The sequence below is a fragment of the Ammospiza nelsoni genome, chromosome Z (genome assembly GCF_027579445.1).
Source record: "Ammospiza nelsoni isolate bAmmNel1 chromosome Z, bAmmNel1.pri, whole genome shotgun sequence".
Classification (NCBI taxonomy): domain Eukaryota; kingdom Metazoa; phylum Chordata; class Aves; order Passeriformes; family Passerellidae; genus Ammospiza; species Ammospiza nelsoni.
The window spans coordinates 67,632,965-67,653,876 of record NC_080669.1 but is presented as its reverse complement, the minus strand read 5'-3'; the positions used below and the strand labels follow the sequence as shown (position 1 = coordinate 67,653,876).

The following is a 20,912-nucleotide window of genomic DNA, read 5'->3' as shown; positions in this document are numbered from 1 at the left end:
ATTGAATTTATTATAAATATTAAGTCAGTAGTTGTTTGAAACTTGCCTATGCTATAATGACTTCTTTTTGAAGGGAACCTGAATTATTTTGTAGATGATACCACAAAATTTTGCCATTCACAACATTAGTTCATACAACAGTTTCAATCTCAACTTGCTTGCTCAAATACAGTATTTACAGAGATTTTAGCCCCACTTCTGTAAAAAAAACCACTTTTAAAAGGTTAAATATACTTTTTAAAAAAGGAGACAGCTAGTCTTGAAATTATTCACAGTAGAGCTTCATGAATTCCAGAATCAGTTTTGGAACTAATAATTAGAATAAAACTGTAACACTAGAATACTAACAACTGTAATGTTAGTGCAGGAAGTGTTTGTTTCACCAGCATTTCTTAGACTCATAGAATCACAGAATGGTTTGGATTGGAAGAAACCTATTTCCAACTCCACTGCCATAAGCAGAGACTCGTTCCAAAAGATCAGGTTGCTCAAAGCCTGACCTCATACACTTCTAAGGAACAGGGCAGCCATAGTTTCTGTTGTCAGCCTGTATGTGTGCTTCACCACCCCCACAGTGAAAAATTTTTTCCTAATGTGTAATCTAAACCATCTAGACCTACTCTCTGTCGGCTTGAATACATTCCCCCCTGTCCTGTCACTCCACGCCCTTGTGAAAAGTCCCTCTCCCTCTTTCTTGTAGACTCCCTTCAGGTATGGGAAGGCTGTAGTTTAGTTCCAGTCTTCTCTTTTCCTGTCTGAACAATCCCAATTCAATATTTGCTAATGTGTCTTAGCCACTGTGAGGCTGGAGGTAGATTTACATTATTTTACTTTCCATATTGTAAAATTGTCTTGATTCTGCTTCTTATTTCTACTAATATATTAATAATTTTTTTAAAATTTCTACTGACTTTATCTTGCATTTAGTGCCCTGATTTAAAGCTCAACGAACCAAATGAAAAAATTTTCATCATTTCATTGGACTATGGTATTAGGCTTTTTAATTTTAATAATATATATGTGATTAAATACAACTGGATTTTTAATAATAGCTGATTGTTTTAACCATTTATATGAGATGTACTCTTTCACAAACCTCACCGGTTCTTAAAATATTGCTGCTTTAGCATAGCAATATTAATGTATTGCTGCTTTAGCATCACAGCATCAGTTTGTTTCCTAACTTGCACATTTCCAGTAATCTTAAAATATGAACTTGGTTCTATTCCTATTTTGTCTTCTTATTTGATTGCATAAATATATTTAAAAAAAAAGATTAAAATGTTGCACCAGACAAAAATGGTTAAAATTTTTGGATTAGTGAAGCTAAAATACCAGCTCAAGCACAGTTCCACAAAGCCTGTTTGTAGCTTCATTTACAGATGGAGATATTTTCTTTCTCCCTCACCAAAAAGTATTTGCAAGAACGGCATCAAGTGGCTTGGCTAGAAACTGCCTAATTGTTTGTTGCTTACATTCAAACACAGCATGGTTTCACAATACAAGGTATGTTATATATGGTATACCTGGATGGTGCATCCTCAGCTGTTCTCAAGCACATAAATCCTCTGCAGTACGGCACATGCTGGTAAAAATATGTGGAACATGTATCAAATGAGGAGCTATAGCAGTAGTTTTATTTTTCTGTCTCCTCTCCTAGTGCAAAGGTGAATCTATTTGGAAATTAGAATATTTGTAAAATGGTTCAAGTTGATACAAGGTCCAGGGAGCAAAATTCTTGTCCTTGATTTTCCACTCAGTTTCCCAGCCTCTTTTATGTCAGCCATTGAATGATGTACTTTTTCTCTGTGTGAAAAAGCGGTTTTCTTCCACACTACTATCTGCTATAGTAGAAGACTTCCCTACTCTTCAAAGTGCTTGTATGAGTGGATTGGGAAGGACAAAAATAGAGTTGATCTCCCTTCAAGAGAATTTCTTCTGAGCAAATCTAGTTGGTTGGATTTGTGCACTTTATTGACTGTACTGGTAATGAAAGTAATTTCAAACTACCCAGAGTCATATTTGTGGCTGCAAATATCACAGACATGCACAATTTTAGGATACAAAACTATTCCAGAAACTATTTTAAGCTTTGACTTTTTGGGATAAATTAAAGGGAAAGTGCTTCAATTAAGTCATCAGAGGCCCAGTCCTTTTACCCTGGCCTGCTTAAGAGTTCTCATGTTATTGAATGACTAGTGAGTGCAGAATTCAGGATTTTAACTGACAGAAACCATTAATTTAATGATGTTTCTTGTGGGCTGCAAGTTAGCTATATTTTTCTAGTCCTCATTGATACTTTATGGCGACAAAGATGGCACGAATGTTTGATGCTATGAATGATCATGGATTTTCTTTGGTTGGAAAGGTTCCAGACTACCTGAAAAATTCCCTTTCACTGTTTTTTGACACATGTAGAAGGAAAATGAATAATTGCCAGGTCTAGATTAAATATTTATTTCTTTTGTGGGATTTGGTTACTACCATAGCATTAAATGAAAATTGAGACTCTCAAGTGAATCCTGTTATAATTAGTCAATGTGACCAAATATTTTCTTTTTATTCCAGTGATAATTCATGGATAATATGGTCTTTATAAATTTATATCAGGAATGAATCCCTGGTAATATTGTTCAGGCTCAACAAGGTTGTGGAGTTGTGCTAGCTTTGTCAACAGACCAATCAAATAGACAGTGACTGCTTACACAGTAGTTCCACCATCAGCAGAATCAATAGCATTTCAGCAAATAGCCAAAAATGTTAGCTTTGACATCTGATGCCAGAAGTTCCTTACTGCTACAAGTTCTTTCTGCAGAAATTTCAATTCAGCAGACTGGAGAAGAATTCTGGTAACACTTCTGGGATGGTTAAAAAAAGAAAAAGAGGGAGATCACTTGGGAAAATGTGTGAACCTTATTTTCCTGTTTTCTTAATTGAAAGAAAGTATTTATCTACCTTTGCTATGGTGAAGATATGAAGGAAAAATTGTATTCCTCTGTCACAGAAAAGTCCTTATGTTTTTTCTGGGTTTTGTATAAATGTGAAATATTTTGATAGCCTTTTGTGGTCTGCTTCAGATGAGGACCATCTGAAATTTTTTGCAGCCATCCAGACAGAGCTGTCCAGGCCTAAAATACATAGGTCTAATGACATAACTGATATTGTCTTACTGTTATACAAGGTCTCTCACAAAATATTTCATTAAATCTATGGTCTGTAAGCTAAATCCAGAGGTATATTGACCCAGGAGTGGGGGTGTATTGACCCAGTGATTTTCTGGTGTCAGATCTGGAACACAGTCTTGCATTTAATCCCCATTTTTTGTCTAATTAATATTAGGAAATATGAAGCCTTACATGGTAAATTTTTGTGTCTTTGATTTTCTTGCTCATTAGTTTTGCAATTTTTCCTGCTTCTGAATAGCGACAATTACAACCGAGGTTTTCATATTTAATGATTCTGCTCAACATTCATTTCTTTCCATTTGCAATGAGCAGCTGGGGCCTTAACTTTTGTTAAATACTATAGTAAGTCTAGAATTCAATATTAAGGTGTTTGACATTGAGATAACCTTTTTAAAGCTTCATGTCTGTGTAAATCTGTAGCGTATAACAATAACATACACTTCTGTTTAAATTTTTCATGCCCAGACTTTTTACCATTCTCTAATTTCAGAATATCTGTAAAGCTATAAACTGAAAATTATTGAGCTATCTCCATCTCTCAATAGAGAGCAAATCAAATCAGGTATTAAAGGAAAGTTTTGGGGCACGGGAAGAATATCCTGGAAGGAAGTGATCATATGCAGGAAGACATAGATTTGTTCTACTGCCTTTGATACCCAATGCTGCTAGTTTCAAAAATAATTTCAACCTCATGTATCTATTTTTGTCCGTGTTTCAGCTCTATTTAAAAGGAAAGGTTTAGAGACTGTTGTCTGACTCAGAAGTTTCCCTGTTGAAAGAGCTAAGAACCTTGAATATTAATGCAAACATGAGCACAAGATAAAAAACATTTTCTCCACCTATTTACTTATATTTTTATTATTCCTTCATGGAGCATCTTCATTTTTTCCTAGACATAACATTTCACAACCTGTCTTCAGGGAAATTTTTTCACGTGAAAACATAACTGCTTGACAATGCATCTAAGCATAATTTTTTGTTCAATTAACCTTTGTCTTAAAAATCACACATTTTATCTTTTACATATTTTTATTAATTGCTTATATTAAATTTAACACAGATATATACTTGAAATATAGCATTAAAACTAGACAGTGACCCTGGTTTTTCAGAGGTAAAGTCAGGTTTCTGCAAGAAAAGAGTTGCACTCTCAAGTTTTCAAGACTCCTAATCTGTGGTGATATGTGCAACTCGGGCAACATTTTTCATGTTATTCCAGACTACCTGAGATGTAAAATTTTAACAGAGCTACTGAAATGAACCATGGATTTCTAGAATGCAATATTTTGAAGTTAAATGTACTTGTATTACAAATTGATGTTCTGAGCATAATTTGGAGTGAATCATCCTAAGGTAAATATTTAGGTCAAATTACTTTTAATTTGAAGTGTGAGCAAGAAGCCTAAGTAAAGAGAGTGCAGTACATCTGCCAACACAGCAGAGCGGAAAAATAGTGCAGACACAGGCACAGTCTTGCTGTCTTGCAAGGAATGGTTTAGAAAGCCCTGGGGGAGAAAGAGCTAGAGGTGGGAAGCAGAACTGAAGCCATTGTGGAGAGGAAGAAGTTACACTCTTCCTGTTATGACAGGAAATGCAGACAAATGTGCTTCCTGACCATTTGCTCACCAGGGAATGAAATACTCTTTGACCTTTACCTTATGAACATTTTAGCAGCACAGAACTTATAAACATGTTTTTTACTATAAACATATGTTTGTATCTGCCATAACTGGTGATACCATACAAAAAAAAAAAAAAAGTCAGCTTTTGTGTATATTGTGTCCGCTACTGTGTATTTGAGATTGGTTTTTTGCCTAATATTTGTACATATCTGTAGATCTGTCTATAAAGGACATAGTCATATCTCTGTATTCAACAAAAGGAGGTGAAGCATCAAAGATTAGCCTTTATTTTTCTTTCATTCCTGTTTGATCTTAGATCTTAATTTATAAATTAAAATAAGAAGCATATTGATACTGGCTGACCTCCTAATTTTTGAGGTTGCTGTATCATCTTTAATTAAGATATCTTTCAATTTTATCCCTCCTTTCTTTGTTTACACAGAAAAAACAAGATTGACCCTCATGACTTGGGTTTGGGCAGACTGAATAGTATCACTACTTTAAGTATGTGATCTGGTATTTATGCACAAAGATTCTAAAAATGTGGTGTAACATACAAAGCCTTCTTTTTTTATATGGGTTAATCATGAACATTTTATTTGTTATGGCTATAATTTTAGAGCATCCTCTTGGAATTCCTCTTTATCTAGACTATTCATCAACTCATAGCATAATATGCTTGGGGCTTTCTGGGACAATAGCCCATTTACCAGCATAAATCAAGGCTGTCTCATCCCTGTAAGTTTTGCTGGAGGGTTGTAAGAATACGGAAGCAGTCTGCTGAAAGTCTTTTATTTAATGTGGTATGCCCAACTATTGCATAAAGGAAGGTTTGTGTAGATCAAATTCTGCACTAGTGCTGTTCACCATTCCCATTAGAGAGTTATTTTAAATATTGTTTCAGCCAGACCTCTTCATATGACAAGTGGTTCTGAAAAAGAATCAGAGGAAAATAAGAGGAAAAATGGAAGAGAGGATATGACCACAGTTTTTGCCTCTCCAGTAGTTATTTGATGTTTCAACAGGATAGGCTTGTGTGCTTAGCAGTGACATTTTAGTGAAGAGCCCCTCTAATTACATATGGCCAACTTGGCCTTATGTTTGAAGTTGGATAGACTGCTCACGTAGTATCTCCTGTTTATCACATACATCATATCTACTGTGCTTGCTCTAGTCCCTGTGTCAGAAATTTAGACATTCCGGATGAAATAAGGACAAACAACTAACATTTGTTTTTGGCAACATGGTGCCATTATCAGATACTTCTGTGCATCAGTGATCCCTCTTCACCTGTTTAATGGCCGGAAATACACTTGGGAAGCATTTGTGAATATTCTGTATCTCTCATTTTCCTATGTCAGCAGCTATATATCTGTATAGTCAGAATAGGAAGAAGTAAGAAGAGCACTGATATTCTGACACTGGCTGGACTGAATCTCTTGAAGCATCATGGTACCACTGCTTTGGAAACATAGTGTTAGCACATATATTGTGATTGCTAGTGACACATATGGAGTGATGTTATGGGTCAGCCTGTCATAGTTTGTGAAATTTCAGAAAAAATTTTTCAAAGAATCCAAATTAAAACTAAAACTAAACTAAACTGAACTAAACTAATCCCAAACCAGCTCCCATCAAAAGAAAGGCACGATCATCACATGGCAAAAAACACAGATCATGTATCCTTAAGGTTGTATTCATTAAATGAGAATATTTATGGATGCTTCTGTTTCTTCATTGGTATATTAAAATGTATAAGAATTATAAAATTGTTGTTAGAAATTTACTTAAAGACTATTTCTAGTGGCTAGCATCCCAATTTACAAACCCACATAGCTAAATTGAAATTTAGGCGGTTGAAAGAATTTGTAATTGTAACCAAGTGACAGTATCTTCTAATTTATATAGTTTAAGTAAATTTAATTTAATAATGATTAAACAAGAAAGTCTTCTCTGCGCCAAATTGCCCTCTAAATTGGGCATATCATTGTGTGACATGCACACTCGAATTCAGACTCTCTGCAGCTTCGCTTGCAGATATAGACTAGGCTATTTACAAGCTGTTTTCAGGGAAATGAAGAGTCAGAGTTGTAGTTGAAAATCACCCTTTTAACAATTCTCTTTATACAATACCTTTCTTTTAGCACATTTCACCCTTAGTTAGAACTTCAACCAAAATATATTAAAAGCTCACCTTGATTTATATCAAGGAAATTGAAAGTTTACTTCACTGTAAGTATTTTATAATCAAGTAATGTCTTGATTAGCCCACACCATACAAAGTCATAAGCATTAATGCTTATTCATATACAAAAATGCTTCAGACTTTAGTAACCTATCTTCTTGACACCACCATTCTTATTAAGAGAACATTTAAAATAAATAAATAAAAATTAAGTAAGTAGAATAACTATAGTTTTAAGACAAACATAAAAGACTAGTGGGTTTTGAGTTAATACAAAGGAATAGAATTTGGTTGTTTTTGGTAGGATGCAGAAATAATTTTGGTGATCTCCACACCCTGCTCTTTTTGTAATATATATAAAACCATGCATTCAAGTACCTCATACAAGTATTTAGAAACTGTATCATTGTCAAAACCCTCATGTTTTATATGCTTAAAAAGGTTTTAAAGACCATTGAATATTTGCCTCCTATCTGTTCCACTTCCATTCCACTTTAATTTTTCGTTATTTTCACCCTGTCATTATAAAATACTCTATCCCAAAGGGATCTCCTAAACTACTTATCATTCTCCTAAAAAGAAGTAGGTTTCTTACCTGAAAAATCTGCAAATTAGCAGTGATTTAGATAGTGGGGATAATGAGGCATATGTTCACTAATATTGTCAGGAAATAACATGTAGTGATTTGATTCTTGATGCTGAAAAAATTAAATGTTACAGAGATATTGAAGAGTATACCCTTTTTGGAGGCATCTTTTTTGAAATATGTTGATGAATTTTCTCACTGTGTGTTTTCCTTCAGTGTCAATAGCATTGTTTATGTCAAATGACAAAGTGACATTGTCAGTTGTTACATGACACTACCAAGACTTTGAACACAAATTATAAGACTATGTCAACACATGAATTTTTTTGTGATGCAGCTACAGTTTGTGTTCATGACAATACGACTGTCTTGTTAATTATCAGCACTAAGTCAGTTCAAGTATAATCAGAGATTTTTCAGTGAAGATTCCACACTCCCTTCCAACTAGACAAATGAGAAGTATTAAATATGCTATTTTTACCTCACAACAAAACCTTTTCTTTACTAGAATGTTGTCGGCTACCTTAGAGAATATTTATTAGATGGTGTTTAATTTTTTGGTGTGGACAAGAATGGTTCACATAGCAAATGATGAACAAATCAAACAAATAAAGTTAAATAATAAAAATTCAGCTTATTTATATTGCTCACAAAAGTATTTTAGCATATGGCATATTCATATTTGTTATGTAGCCACACAGAAGAATGCATGCAAAAAGCTAATTTTGTTTTTTAAATGGCTTTAAGAGTATTAGTAATTTTTTGTGAAGTCACTGACATGACATTTCACTATAGATTTGAAAAGTTCTCTATTATAAACTTTTATAAAAGCATAATAAATTTACATCTATGTATATGAATTATGTATGTGTAAAGATAAACCACTGTGAATTACATATTCAAAAATTAAAATTTCAAATCGCAAGTAGTGAAACAGTAGTAGACACAATTGCCTTTAATTAATTAATTATCAGTTACAGAAGGCTTTATCTGATCAATGTAGAAAATATTAGGAAGATAATAGAGGAAGATCAAGAAATTAAAACCATATTCAAATTAATTTTATCTTTAAAGAAAGATAAAATGAAGATCTAGATTATTCATTGTTCTGGTTTGTGGGTTTTTTTCACTGTCCATAAAATATAACTCTGACCAGTATCACTTTGGTGATAAGTATCATGAATTAAGTGTCTCCTGTGCAGCACAGGCAGATGGTTTTTCAAAATATTAAGGCATTTTACCTAACAATGAACACAAACACTGGCTCTAGGGATATTTTTGTACTGGGGTGGACTTGAATTAAAAGCTTGCTAAATGCAAAGATACTCCACCTACAGCACTGTGGTCAAAAAGTTGACTGAAAAGCATGTTAGATGCAGAAAAATATGTTGAATTAGTTGATTTTATTTTCTGTATCACTAATTATTTCTAAAACAAGCTTTTATATATATACATAACTATATATGTTTCTGTCTTTCAAGCATTTCATTGCATTTTGGTGTAATCAGAGAAACCATTAAAGGAGTATTTTGAAGACAACATCATCATCATCATCATCATCATCATCATCATCATCATCATCATCATCATTATTATTATTATTATTATTATTAATTAGAATTTGAGTGAAGTTTTATTATCTATCTCATTATTCATTCCAAATATCAAAAGCCATGATAAACAAATGCAGAAAGAATTATAAGTTATGCATACTTGAGACTAGTGCTCTAGAAAGTGGTTTTCTTTTAAAGCTTGAATAATTGTGTCTAATAACAATCCATTTTTTCTTAACAGTATGTTGACAGAAGTTAAAATTATCGAAATTAAATAAAAGGAATAACATTCGGTGTGCATTTGGGAGAATAAGTATGGACACAAAGCCTCATCTTTCTGAGAGAATCTAACAAATAGGGATTAGCAATACTTAAAAAGTTACATTTTCCTTGGCCTGATATGTTGGGATTTTAAGGTAGTCTGAGGCTGCGCTTAGCATTAACTTGTGACAAGTGTGTCAAGAAGTGTGACAAGTTAAAACACTAGCCATATGAATCTCAGAGAGACAAATCTTCTTGCCACAGCATCAATGTGCAGAGGTGCCACTGTTTATGGGTGTATAAGGGATGGTAGCAACAAATGTAGAATCAGGCAGACCAATAAACTTGGTTGTGTGCCTGTTCTTGACATACCAAGTACCTTGACCATGAGTTAAATTCAATTGATTACAGGCTTAGCAAAACCATTTTTGTCCTAAAAATTCCTGTCAATGAAAGATATGTAACAGAAATTGCACAGATGAAGAAACAGAGGAGAAAAATTCAACCATACAATTAGCTTAAACAGCTCGTAGTAGTTTCGTATTTCAAGTCACATGTCTAACTGGAACTTGTAACCTAGTGCAGAAAAGCAGATAAAAAATTGTTTGATGTGCAGGTCTTTCATAGTCAAAACAATCCCTGTGGAAAATTAAGGTTTTGAAGAGAGTAATTATAATTTTCATACTGCCTGGATTTTGCATTATGTAGGGGCATTTGCTGGCCTACTGAGAACTTGCAAACAAATCCCTATTTCTTTCCTATATAATATGACCCTTTGTACTAAAAATGCCAGTTCATATTCCTAAGCATATGGCTTGAAATGAAATAAAATATCATATGTGTGTGTTCAGAAAACACTTTGTTTCAAAGGCTGCTGACCAGATATTTTCTTCTTTCATGCTTTATAATTCTCTTTTCTCATGAGTGCCATTTTTCACACTAGATATTTCTTCAAAAGTATCATGAGTGTGTTTTATATATGTATACATATCTATATATGTACATGAGCAATGTATCTCTTTTGGAATATGTATATGTACATGAGCACTTATATGTATATGTACATGAGCAATGTATCTCTTTTGGAATACTTAAATAATTATGAAATAATTTCTTTGCTTCAAAGCTAGCAGGAGTTGAAATCAAAGTCAATTGGAAAAATCAGAATTGACTGCACTTGTTCAAGGTATTTACAGCTGCTCATCTGAGGTGCATTTTGGAAATATTGATGAGAAAGATGTATGCATCTAAAGGATATTTGAATTTAAAAGTTAAAGTTGCAGTATCAACACTTCATAGCACCAGTAAATGAAAATAGTCCTTACCTGTATCTCAAATTTAGTGCAATGATAATTAGGTATTTCTCCCTTGTGTAATACATGCAACACACACACATACATATTCTATTTTGGAACTCTTTTATGTTCATTGATTTGTTTTCTGAGCATGTTCAATTCAAAGACAAAGCACTCAGACATTATAGCTCCAAAAAAGAGGAGAAAGACTACAGAGATTAACTTGTGGTTTTCTCATGGACGTTTTTTGCTTTTCTTTCCAGGTGACTTTTACAAAGAGGAAATTTGGGTTAATGAAGAAGGCTTATGAGCTTAGTGTTCTGTGTGACTGCGAGATTGCTCTAATAATCTTCAACAGCACCAACAAACTGTTCCAGTATGCCAGCACTGATATGGACAAAGTGTTGCTGAAATATACGGAGTATAATGAGCCACATGAGAGCAGAACAAATTCAGATATTGTTGAGGTAAGAGTTTGTGTTTTGCTCTGAGATGGAGGTGCTCCAAGTAGGTTGTGTCTTCAAGTGACATAGCAGCAGGAGAACAGAGCAAGACAGTGGTGTATATGCTTGAGCATTGGAGGTGACAAAGACAAAGCTGCAGGAAATCCACATCTTTTGCAAGCATTTATCCTTCTGAGTCTTGCAGAAACTTCTGCAAAGGGATTTCTGGCTCCCTGTTTTCCAGGTTTCTGTGCTGCTTTGTCACTTTGTTGCATTAATCCTCTCCATGCCTTGACAACTACCTACCAGCTGAATCTCTTGCTTGTCTCCTAGTCTCTTCCAGGGACAGACTCTCCAGAAGACTTTGCATACTTTGTCTCCACAATCAAAAAGTTATAATATTGTCTGTCCAGGAGGAATTAAGAATACATTGTAAAAGATGTGGAAGAAGATTTAGAGGCATTTGTTGGTGGAATTTGACTGCTTTTCTTAGCTTTTTGATTGTTTACCGAGGGTGTCTAATAAAATACAAAAGAAAAGTTAATTTACAGTCTGCACAGTAAAAATATACCAGCTACTCACACAGAATATTGTTACCATCATACAATAGTGACAGTATCAATGCAATAGTATCAGAATGTTAGAAACACTGTTTAATTTTTTTACAATTATAAGGAACAATTTTTATTTACAGTTACTGAAATTATTAATTTAAATTTAAAATTTTAAAATTTAAGTTTCTAATATTCATAGAAAAGTCAGTGTATGTTGCAATCACATTTGGATTCAAGCTATGCAAAATACATAAAGCCTTCAATGATTTGTTATTATAAAAAAAGCACTCGTATCTTAGACAGATATCTAAAAAATAGGTTATATGGCCTATACAACTTCTGTTTTTAAAGCACATGACTGATCTAATGGTATAAATTAAAAACATAATAGAAGAATGATGACCTGTCCTAAGGGTCAGTGAAAATTCAATCCTGAATATGTTGATGTATATGCTTAGTTTACTCCAGATCTTTATAAAGTAAGTTTGAGATTTTTGAATGATCTGGATGTTGTCTGAAATACAACTTTCATACTTTTGGAATCTTCACCAGGGTTAGTCATGTGTTTGAGACTAGAATGTAAGTTAGTGAGTTATTTATACATAAAATATTTAAAAGGATAAAAGGTTCTGCATAATTAAGATTATTAAACTTGTTACAGAGTCACAGTCACACCACCTTAGATGGGCATAAACTACACACAGGAATATATGTCCCTTCTCTGTCTCTCCTTATGTCAGTATCTAGGAAGTTACTGTTTTGCTTCACTCCTTATCTCCCTCACATTCTGCCCCCCATTAGAAGAGGGTGAGGTTCTGACAGCAGAAAAACATTATATGAGTTAAGACTAGGAAGAAAGTGCATAATTTCTTCCTCCTCTCCATAATTTCTTTCCCTCTCTTACTTCAGATCCTTTGTATATACATGAAGCCCTTCTTGCCCCCCAGATTTGGGAAGTCCGAAAGAATTCAAATTCTATGCCCAAAATTAAGTCGTCTCCTCTTTTAGTGGCAAAAGGCCAGGAAATTCTTAGCAGAAGAGTTTCCTGTGATATCTTTTCTTCTTCCTACAGGCTTTTGTGTGGAAATAGGTAGAAATACACTTAGGGATTTATTGCTTGCTTTACAATGAATGAATACTTTTTATCATAAGGACTATGGTTATCCAAGGATCTTGAATGAAAACTTAAAATTTCAAATAATGTTGAAATTTTCAGAAAGATAATGCACTGCACCAGCAAAATCCCTTTCTGCATAAACAGCAGGCCAATTTGGATAGGTTCATCAGCAGTTTTGCATGCAGATGTGTAATTTTCTGGCTATACCCAAAGTTTGGTGGGCAAGTCTTTTCACTTTTCTAAAAGGAACAACATAAAAATGGACAATTGAAATAAATGTTACTTAAATTGAACAATAGACATGAAATGCCAGATGAAGTGAATGCTCTATCAGCTCTGAGTTTGACTTTCTGCTACATTTTTCCATGTTCTGCCTATAACATAAAATACCAGTACTGATATGGTGTTATATCAGTACTAGTAGAGTTTGAGAATCCCAGGAGTCCTTCTCCAGCATGTAGGTTTTGAACAGGAATTCCATATTGTCATGCCTTAAATGGATAATGAACAGCACACTTACAAGTACAGTAGAGGATAGAGCTTTGATATATGGCTTGACTCATAGTGTAGTTTGGGTTTATTTTCAGGTACAGGATATAAATCTGCCACACAATTAGGAATTTTAATTGATCAGTTAAACTGATTAATTACACATTGCACATATTTTCATGTTAGGGGTCCATCTTCTTTTCCATTTCAGACAGCTAGATTTCACAGGTAAAAGTTTTTAGTCTTGTCTTCTAGAGCAATCAACAGCAGCCGAGAAGAAGACAATACTATTAAATCTGAGCATTTTCAACTAAATGTCTATTCAATAACTGTATTTCAGCAGAAGACAAGTGCATTGCTGTTCTTATAGATTTCTGCACAGCATTCAAGAGAGAAATCTTTTTTAGGCAGACCAATGAAAATTTGAAATACAACTGTCAACCATATAAAGGTCTTCAATTTGGTATCCAATTTCTGTTCACATTCAGCATAATATTGACTATTTAGTCACTTTTAAGTTGTGGTACAACTGTTTTATCAGTCATTAAAATGAGGTGTAAGTTCTGTTTACTATCTACATTCGAAGGAAATTAAAAGAGCAGCTCTCTAATATGTAGTTAATTACTTTTAACTAAAACCACTGCTATTCAAGTACAAAAAGGATATAATTTTTCATGCAGATCTAACTAAAGCTGTTAATTTTATTAAGCAAATATTTTCAATATAATGACTGAGATTAATTATATTTATCGTTTATGAAAAAGTAAGTCTTTGGGCCATAACTTATTACTTAAAGTAACATCTACAGAAGAAAACATGATCATATATCTAACAAACATTGCACTGTTTTTTAACAGAAAATTGGTTCCACCCAACTTAGAGATAGATGATATCAATAAATCTGTCTTGATAAAAAAATGGAATGCTAGTAGTTAGAGAATTGTAAAGGCCAGTTACTTCTGTTGTTTGAAGTTTTCTGGTTTAATGATTTAAAATAGCTCTTATTTTCTTTACAAATGTAGAAATTTTATTTACATGCAATAAATATAACTGAGATGATGTTTCCAGTTGCTTCATCAAAACAAAGTTGATTAACATGCTATTTAATATATCTGAGTTTTTCAGGTCACAAAAATTGTCTACCAGGTGAATGTGTTTCAGTAAAGATCCAGTAAATATACCTACACCATACAAGGGCAAATAAAGGTCAATATGTACTCATGAAGGAGAAAATATATGCATTTTACACATTTATTCCTTTCAAGCAACAGTGACAATTATTGTGCATGGAGATATGCATTAATTCTGGGAAACAAACAAACAAAACAAAAAAAAGCAACAAAACAAAATCAACTAAACAAAAAAGGTACATTCTGAAACTTCTATTTAGCATTAACTGGATTCTTAAATTTGAAGCCAATCTGTCCTCACCCACCAAACTGTTCATACTACAGTAATTCATTCAATTTTCCTTCAGTTAAAAAGTGAGATTATTTGCTGGATTTAGTAATTATTTTGAGGAATAGCAGAAAGTCTGGTGAGTTCATTCAATACAGAGGAGAAATAAAACATTTCATCTTTATGCCAACCTCCTAGTGTGTATGTAAATTCCAATAATAATATATCCAGCATAATTGTGTATGCCTATGCAATAACTTACTTTTGGCAATAAGGAAATAGGAAAGAAAAAAAATGACAGCATTTTACAACAGTCAAGTGCATGCATTATGTATGCTTGGATTTATTAGAAATTAGGCCACATCCTTTCCTTGTTTCTATAAAACAGAAGTAGGTGTATTTATTTTATTTACTTATTTCAGTGATATCCCTCTGCCACACTGCTGTGATTAACAAGAATCCAGTTCTGTAACACTGTAAGCTCAGTACTTAGGAGCTCAGGAAAGACCTCAGCCTTAGATGGAAGGGGAGAGATTTCAGAGTAGGAATATGGGGAAATGTTTTGCTGCAAATATAATTAAAAGTCTAACTATGCTATAGAAATCTGTTGTGATTCTTTGTCTAAGCCAGCAAGCCATTGCTGATTTAAGGTGGAACTTCTTGCCTATTTTCTATCTCATTGTCCCTTTTTCCTTCTCATTTCTTTCATGTCAAAGCATCAGCTACTGTTTTAGCTTTAGAAGACTTCTAGTGAGTTTTCATTGACTCTTGATTTTGCTTCAGTTTCTAGTATACTAAGTTTAATACGCTGAGCCTTGCTCTGTGTGCACATAAAACATTCCTCCACAAATTATTCACTACTTTATCTTTTAGCTCTTTTTAAACCCCCAATCCATTAATTTATTTGACCCTGCTGCTTTTATTGTCTCTCTTTCTCCACCTGACTTCTCTTCATCTGCTGATTCAGTGGTCACTACCTTTAGTTCAAGTTCCCTTGCTAAGTCAGCTCTTTGAAATTCACCCCTATTTTCTATTTTCAGGCACACATACATCCATCTCATCAGTTCCCCTTTACCATACCACTGATCAGTAGCAGAGGAAAAAGCAAACCACAGACTTCATTCATCTTTGATTTTGCTGAGGTTCTATGTCATGAATGCTAATCATCCACCAAATATCTTCATTTTGCAAATTAAATTAAAACCTCCATTACCTTACAAAAAATTCTTCTACCAGCTCAGTGTTTTCTGAAATATCTCTTCTTACCTATTTTTCGATCTTTCTATTTCTGGTACAAGTTTTCAATTCTCCTTTATTTCTCTCTCTCTCTCTCTCTCTCTCTTTCTCTCTTTCTCTCTCTCTCTCTAATTTTCTTTTAATCAAGTGTTAGAAGGATTTAATGGTCCTCAACATGGATTTTTACATATAGGAAGATATCAGCTCCTGCAATATACTGGCATGTCTTTCTGCTTCAATAAAACCTTAACTTTATCTGGCTTTTCATCTATACATTGTCTTACTCTGTTAGGGACTGATTTTCCTTTATACTTGGTGGTCCTGCATCCTCTTTTGCCTCCTCTTTCTCATGCAAATTAGGTAAGTTTGCAAAACTTGGATTGGGTGAACTCTTGCTTTTAGTGATAGTGAAAACTTCATCAAGAATTAATCTGAAGTATTCTAAGGAGTAAATTATTTTAGGGATATTGTGATGGGGTTGCAGGTTTCCCAGGGAAAAACAAAACAAAAGAAACAAAGATAAGTAGTTCTAATTTGCAATAATATGTCACATTTTTAATTTATACATTATAGATTCTTTTTCATGGATTATGAGCATCTAGAATTGTCCTTTTAACTTGTTTTGCACAGATGTTCATTCTCTAGCAACTACTGGTGAATTGACCTTTCACAGAGTATTTTCCCCTTTCCAGTGGACTTCTGTATTTGGCGAGGGAGAGCAGTCTTAACATAGCAGAAGAAATGTGTGCCATTTGCAGTTGCATTTTCGCCTAAGAGGAAGAAGTGAGGTTCTGAACATGTGAAATTCTCCCTGCAGATTGCTCATCCTTTGTGTTTTACAACACACAGATATCTTCAAAGACCTTAACATTAAAATAGCAAGGAACATAGTAATACCAAGACCTACAGGGCGGTGGCATTCAGAATTTTTTTATTGTGTGCTTTTTTGCTGGTTATAAAAACCATTGTTATTCTGGGAAAAAAAAAAAAGTGTCTAGTGAAAACATCCAATTATTGATGGCAATTCAGTCTTTCACAGATTTGTAGAAAAACTACTTTGAACTGAAAATCCAGTTGTTTTTAGTATGGCCAGCCACAATGTGTTAATTGGCTACTTTTAAATATCTCCTTGAGGGACATGAGTTAAAACTTAGTAAAGCTTCAGTTCAGAAGGCTGGAGTTTGTGAGAATGGCAGTCAGGTGGGCATGGACAGTATTGGTGCCAGAGAGGAATGCCACAGTCCTGTTTTGCTTATGGTCTTACTGCACCATATCTCATCAGTCCTTACAGATGTGCTTGGATTCTATGGCACATTAAGTTTAGTCACTTGATGTGAAAGTTCTGAATGAGATAAAGAGAAAAGAAATTTACTTCTGTCAATTATTTCTAAAGGTCACAGAGCTAATGACTAACTAGGAGGTTAATTATATTGTAAAAGCCTCTTCATATCAATTAAGACTCTTATCTGTATAATCATAGTAAATAAACCCATACAACTCTCTAAATGTTCTCTTTTTAGGAAAAGTTAAGGCAACTGTTGTAGCTTGTTTAATGTAATAAATGTATTTTCTTCTCTTGTCATCTTAACACAATATTGCATATAAACAAGCTGTGAAATTGACATCAAGTCAGCTCTTGAACTGCTGAAATCGGGGGATTTCTTTCAGCTACTGTGGGCTGAAGACCTGAGACAGTATGGAAAGTAAGCCTGTATGTAAGAAAGGTTATTCAGGCTGATCTAAAGACAGTGCAGTGTATTGGATACTGCCCTGGACTAGGACTCATGAGACTTCGGTTTTATTAATAGCTTTGTCAAATATTGTTTTGTGGCCTTGGATAAGTCACGTTTCCTCTAAATGCTTTGGTTTTACTGTTTCTTAAATGGGGATAGCATTATTGATTTCCTTTATAAATTGGTTGAAGACCTGTTGCTAAAAAAACAGCTCGTGGTACCAGTCTCACAGGACAGACATTTGAAAAGAGTCAACTGGCCAAAAATTTCCTTTGGATGACTATTTGGGCTTTTTAAATGCCTTTGTCTTTTTTCATTTTTAGAAAATACAAACCCAACATTATTGCCAATATCATGTATGACAGAACCAAAGGACTGAATGCAATATCTTCAGCATTTTTCCTTTGGTCTTTGTTTGCCAATTAATTTGAAATTGAACACAATTTGAAAAATGTGTTTGTAAATTAATGTCCTCATGTGAGTTTTTTCTGTGTTTTTTCTAAGTGTGACTGGTTAAAAAAATCTCAGAGGTAAAAATATCTTGGTTTCAAAAGTTTTACAAGTCTGTGCATTTTATCAATCTTGATTTCATTTTTTAAAGTAATTGCTTTAGAAATACATCTTTTCTAAACAAAAGCTGACATTCTTGTCTAATTTTATTATTCCATGAATTTGGGATTCATGTAAATAGTAGCACAGAAAAACTTCAAAGCTGGAAAACTGTGTATGACAATTCTATTCCATCCAAAGTAGTCCCTCAATGGAACTGCTGTTCCAGTCAGTGAGAGTGTCCAAAGTAGTCCTTCTACTGCACTCATTAAGTAGCATTTTATTCCCTTCCTCCCACTTATCCTCCTGAGATTTTTGACTCTTCATATCCCAGGCTATTTTCAAGCTCTCCTTGATAATTCTGCATCTCCTTGTTACTCTTCATTTAATAAGTCAGAGACTTTAGTTGCAATGCAATGTAGAAAAAGAAAAGTAGAGGATTTCTTATATTTCAAATTAATTTGGTACAGGAAAAAATGGAGCAACGGGGAAGTTGCACAATTAATTTTCTCATTTTGCTTTGTCTCAAAAAAAACAGAAAACTTTTAATTATAATTTATTTCGGCAAGGATTTGGTTAACATGATACATAGCTTGTGAGTCTCAATATGTATCTCAAATGAAAGAAAGGCACTCACCTAAGAGCTACTTTTCCATATGTGGAACAAGAGAGAAGGAGCAGAAAAAGATAAAATGGATCCAAGTTTAATAATTCTGAAGCACATGATACGAGAGAAGCTTCTGTTGAATGTATTTAGGAGGCGATCTGGATGTCCTGTTTTAACCTTCTTGAGGATCATGTAATTTTATTTTTTATTGTTTTGTAATAGTTTTTAAAACATTTTAATAACTTAGTAAATTTTTTGGATGAATTGTTGCAAAATTCTGAAATTATGAAAGTGAAAAATATGTGCAGAATATAAACATATTTCCCATTTTTCATTCTTCCTTTTTTTTGCCAAACTGGAATTCTAAAGCTGTATTTCTTAGAGCAAGGTCTACTTCACAGAGCACCCTTTCTTTCTTCAAAATGTTATATATCTGGCTAAGGAGCTGGAAGTATCTTACATGTATCAAGTATCAAGTATCTTACACTCTCAGACCTTAATAGCTCCAAAGTTTTATCCCAATCTAGTCACTGGGAAACATTCTTTGCTTTTGTAATCAATGTTTCACATAGTTGTTCTATTTTGGTCTGTTTGCCAGAGGTTAGGTTTATTTTTAAATCCCTGCACTCTGAATTTTCTTTATTTTTCCAAGATTGGAAGCAGCTGCAATGCCCGAAGTTACAGGTTGAAGGGCTTGCTTCACAATCTGTGATGAGAAACCTCATTCCCTCCTCCTTGTGTTTTTCTTTTTTTTTTATTTTTTCCTAACAATGTGTCTTAACTGCTATTTGTCTAAAAATAGAACTGTCTCACTAAAAATAGCTTGCCAGTCAGTCTTGCCAAGGAAAATGGAGAGGAATAGGCGTGGAATAGAAGGGTGAGTAATCCAGCTCTATTCACTCACTGATCCCTTTGAGAACGCAGGCGATGATAAAGTGCCCTCAAAAAACCACAGGCCTGACTTGCTCCCTTCAGACTCCTAGGTGCCAATAAATATTTTAGCCCAAGGATACACTTTATTTTCCTCATGGATCATAAACATTTTCTAAAATACAAGGCTGTATTTCACATAAACTAACTTAGTGTCAAAAACAGCTGACTTTCCTAAGGTCCATTTTTTTTACATTCCACTTGTTTTTTAATTTATTTTAAGACAAGCAATGACTGAAGTGTTCTGTCAAGAATTACCATGAAATGTCACATATCTAGCGTGAATGAATGAAACAAATAGTTGCTTTTCAATGATTTCATGTGCCCTCAAAATGCAATGTGCCATTTCTTTCTTATCAGTAAGAAAGAAAAATTTATTACTCTGATTCAGAGCAGTAAAAATGAATTGGTAGATATTATTTATTTCACTGAAAAATTAAATCTTAATTGCAGAGCATTTCTGCAGATATATACATTTTTTAATCTGTAAGTGTTCTGAAACTCAAGTTTCACCAAAAGACTGTGGAAGATTGAAATAGAAAAGGGCAGGATCTAATTTACTCAAAAATAAACCTGATGAGAAGCCTGCAAAGCAGAAAATTTTCACTTGAAAAGCTGTCAAATTAGAGAAAGTCAATCTTCTTCTCTATTGCAGTTTTTCATAGCCATTGCAGTATTGCAGTGTGAGATATCAGTAGTACTGTGGAGCAGAAGAAACACCAGGAGGGGCATGTTATATAAAACAAGAATGTGTGTTGTTGTTCTGTACAGAATCTTTTGCATTTTGTTTTTGATTGTTTTTTTTAACCTGAGTAACCTGGTCAAACACAGCAACAGGGTGTGGAAATGTCAGTGCAGTTCACAGGGTTATTTGAGCCTGAGTATTGTTTGTTGAGTTCCTGTAATGCTGCTTGTGATAAGATTCTGGAGACAAAGAATGATGATTGATGGAAAGGGACTTAAATCACTCGAAAAAGAATCAAGGCCCTTGTATTTGGGTACATCAACTCTACTGGTCTCCCTCCCCTTGTAGGGCATTTTATCTTCTTGCATGTTGGCCCCCTCTGCTCTTTGTAATGGAGGCAGGCCACAAGTGATTCCTTTATGCAGTACAGAGGATGTTATTGTGTCTGCATGGTGTATTAGCAACTACCAAGGCTGAATTCTAC

At 33.9% G+C, this 20,912-nt stretch overlaps 1 protein-coding gene across 5 annotated transcripts in view; it reads left to right on the top strand.

The window, feature by feature from the left end:
* MEF2C (myocyte enhancer factor 2C) overlaps nucleotides 1-20,912 on the top strand; it is a 120,812-nt gene that overhangs the window by 45,233 nt on the left and 54,667 nt on the right. For all 5 annotated transcript variants that reach the window (XM_059492552.1, XM_059492549.1, XM_059492548.1 and 2 more), the window contains one exon: nucleotides 10,951-11,154. In XM_059492552.1, the coding sequence (XP_059348535.1) occupies nucleotides 10,951-11,154 (204 nt within the window). The remainder of the gene's footprint in view (nucleotides 1-10,950; nucleotides 11,155-20,912) is intronic.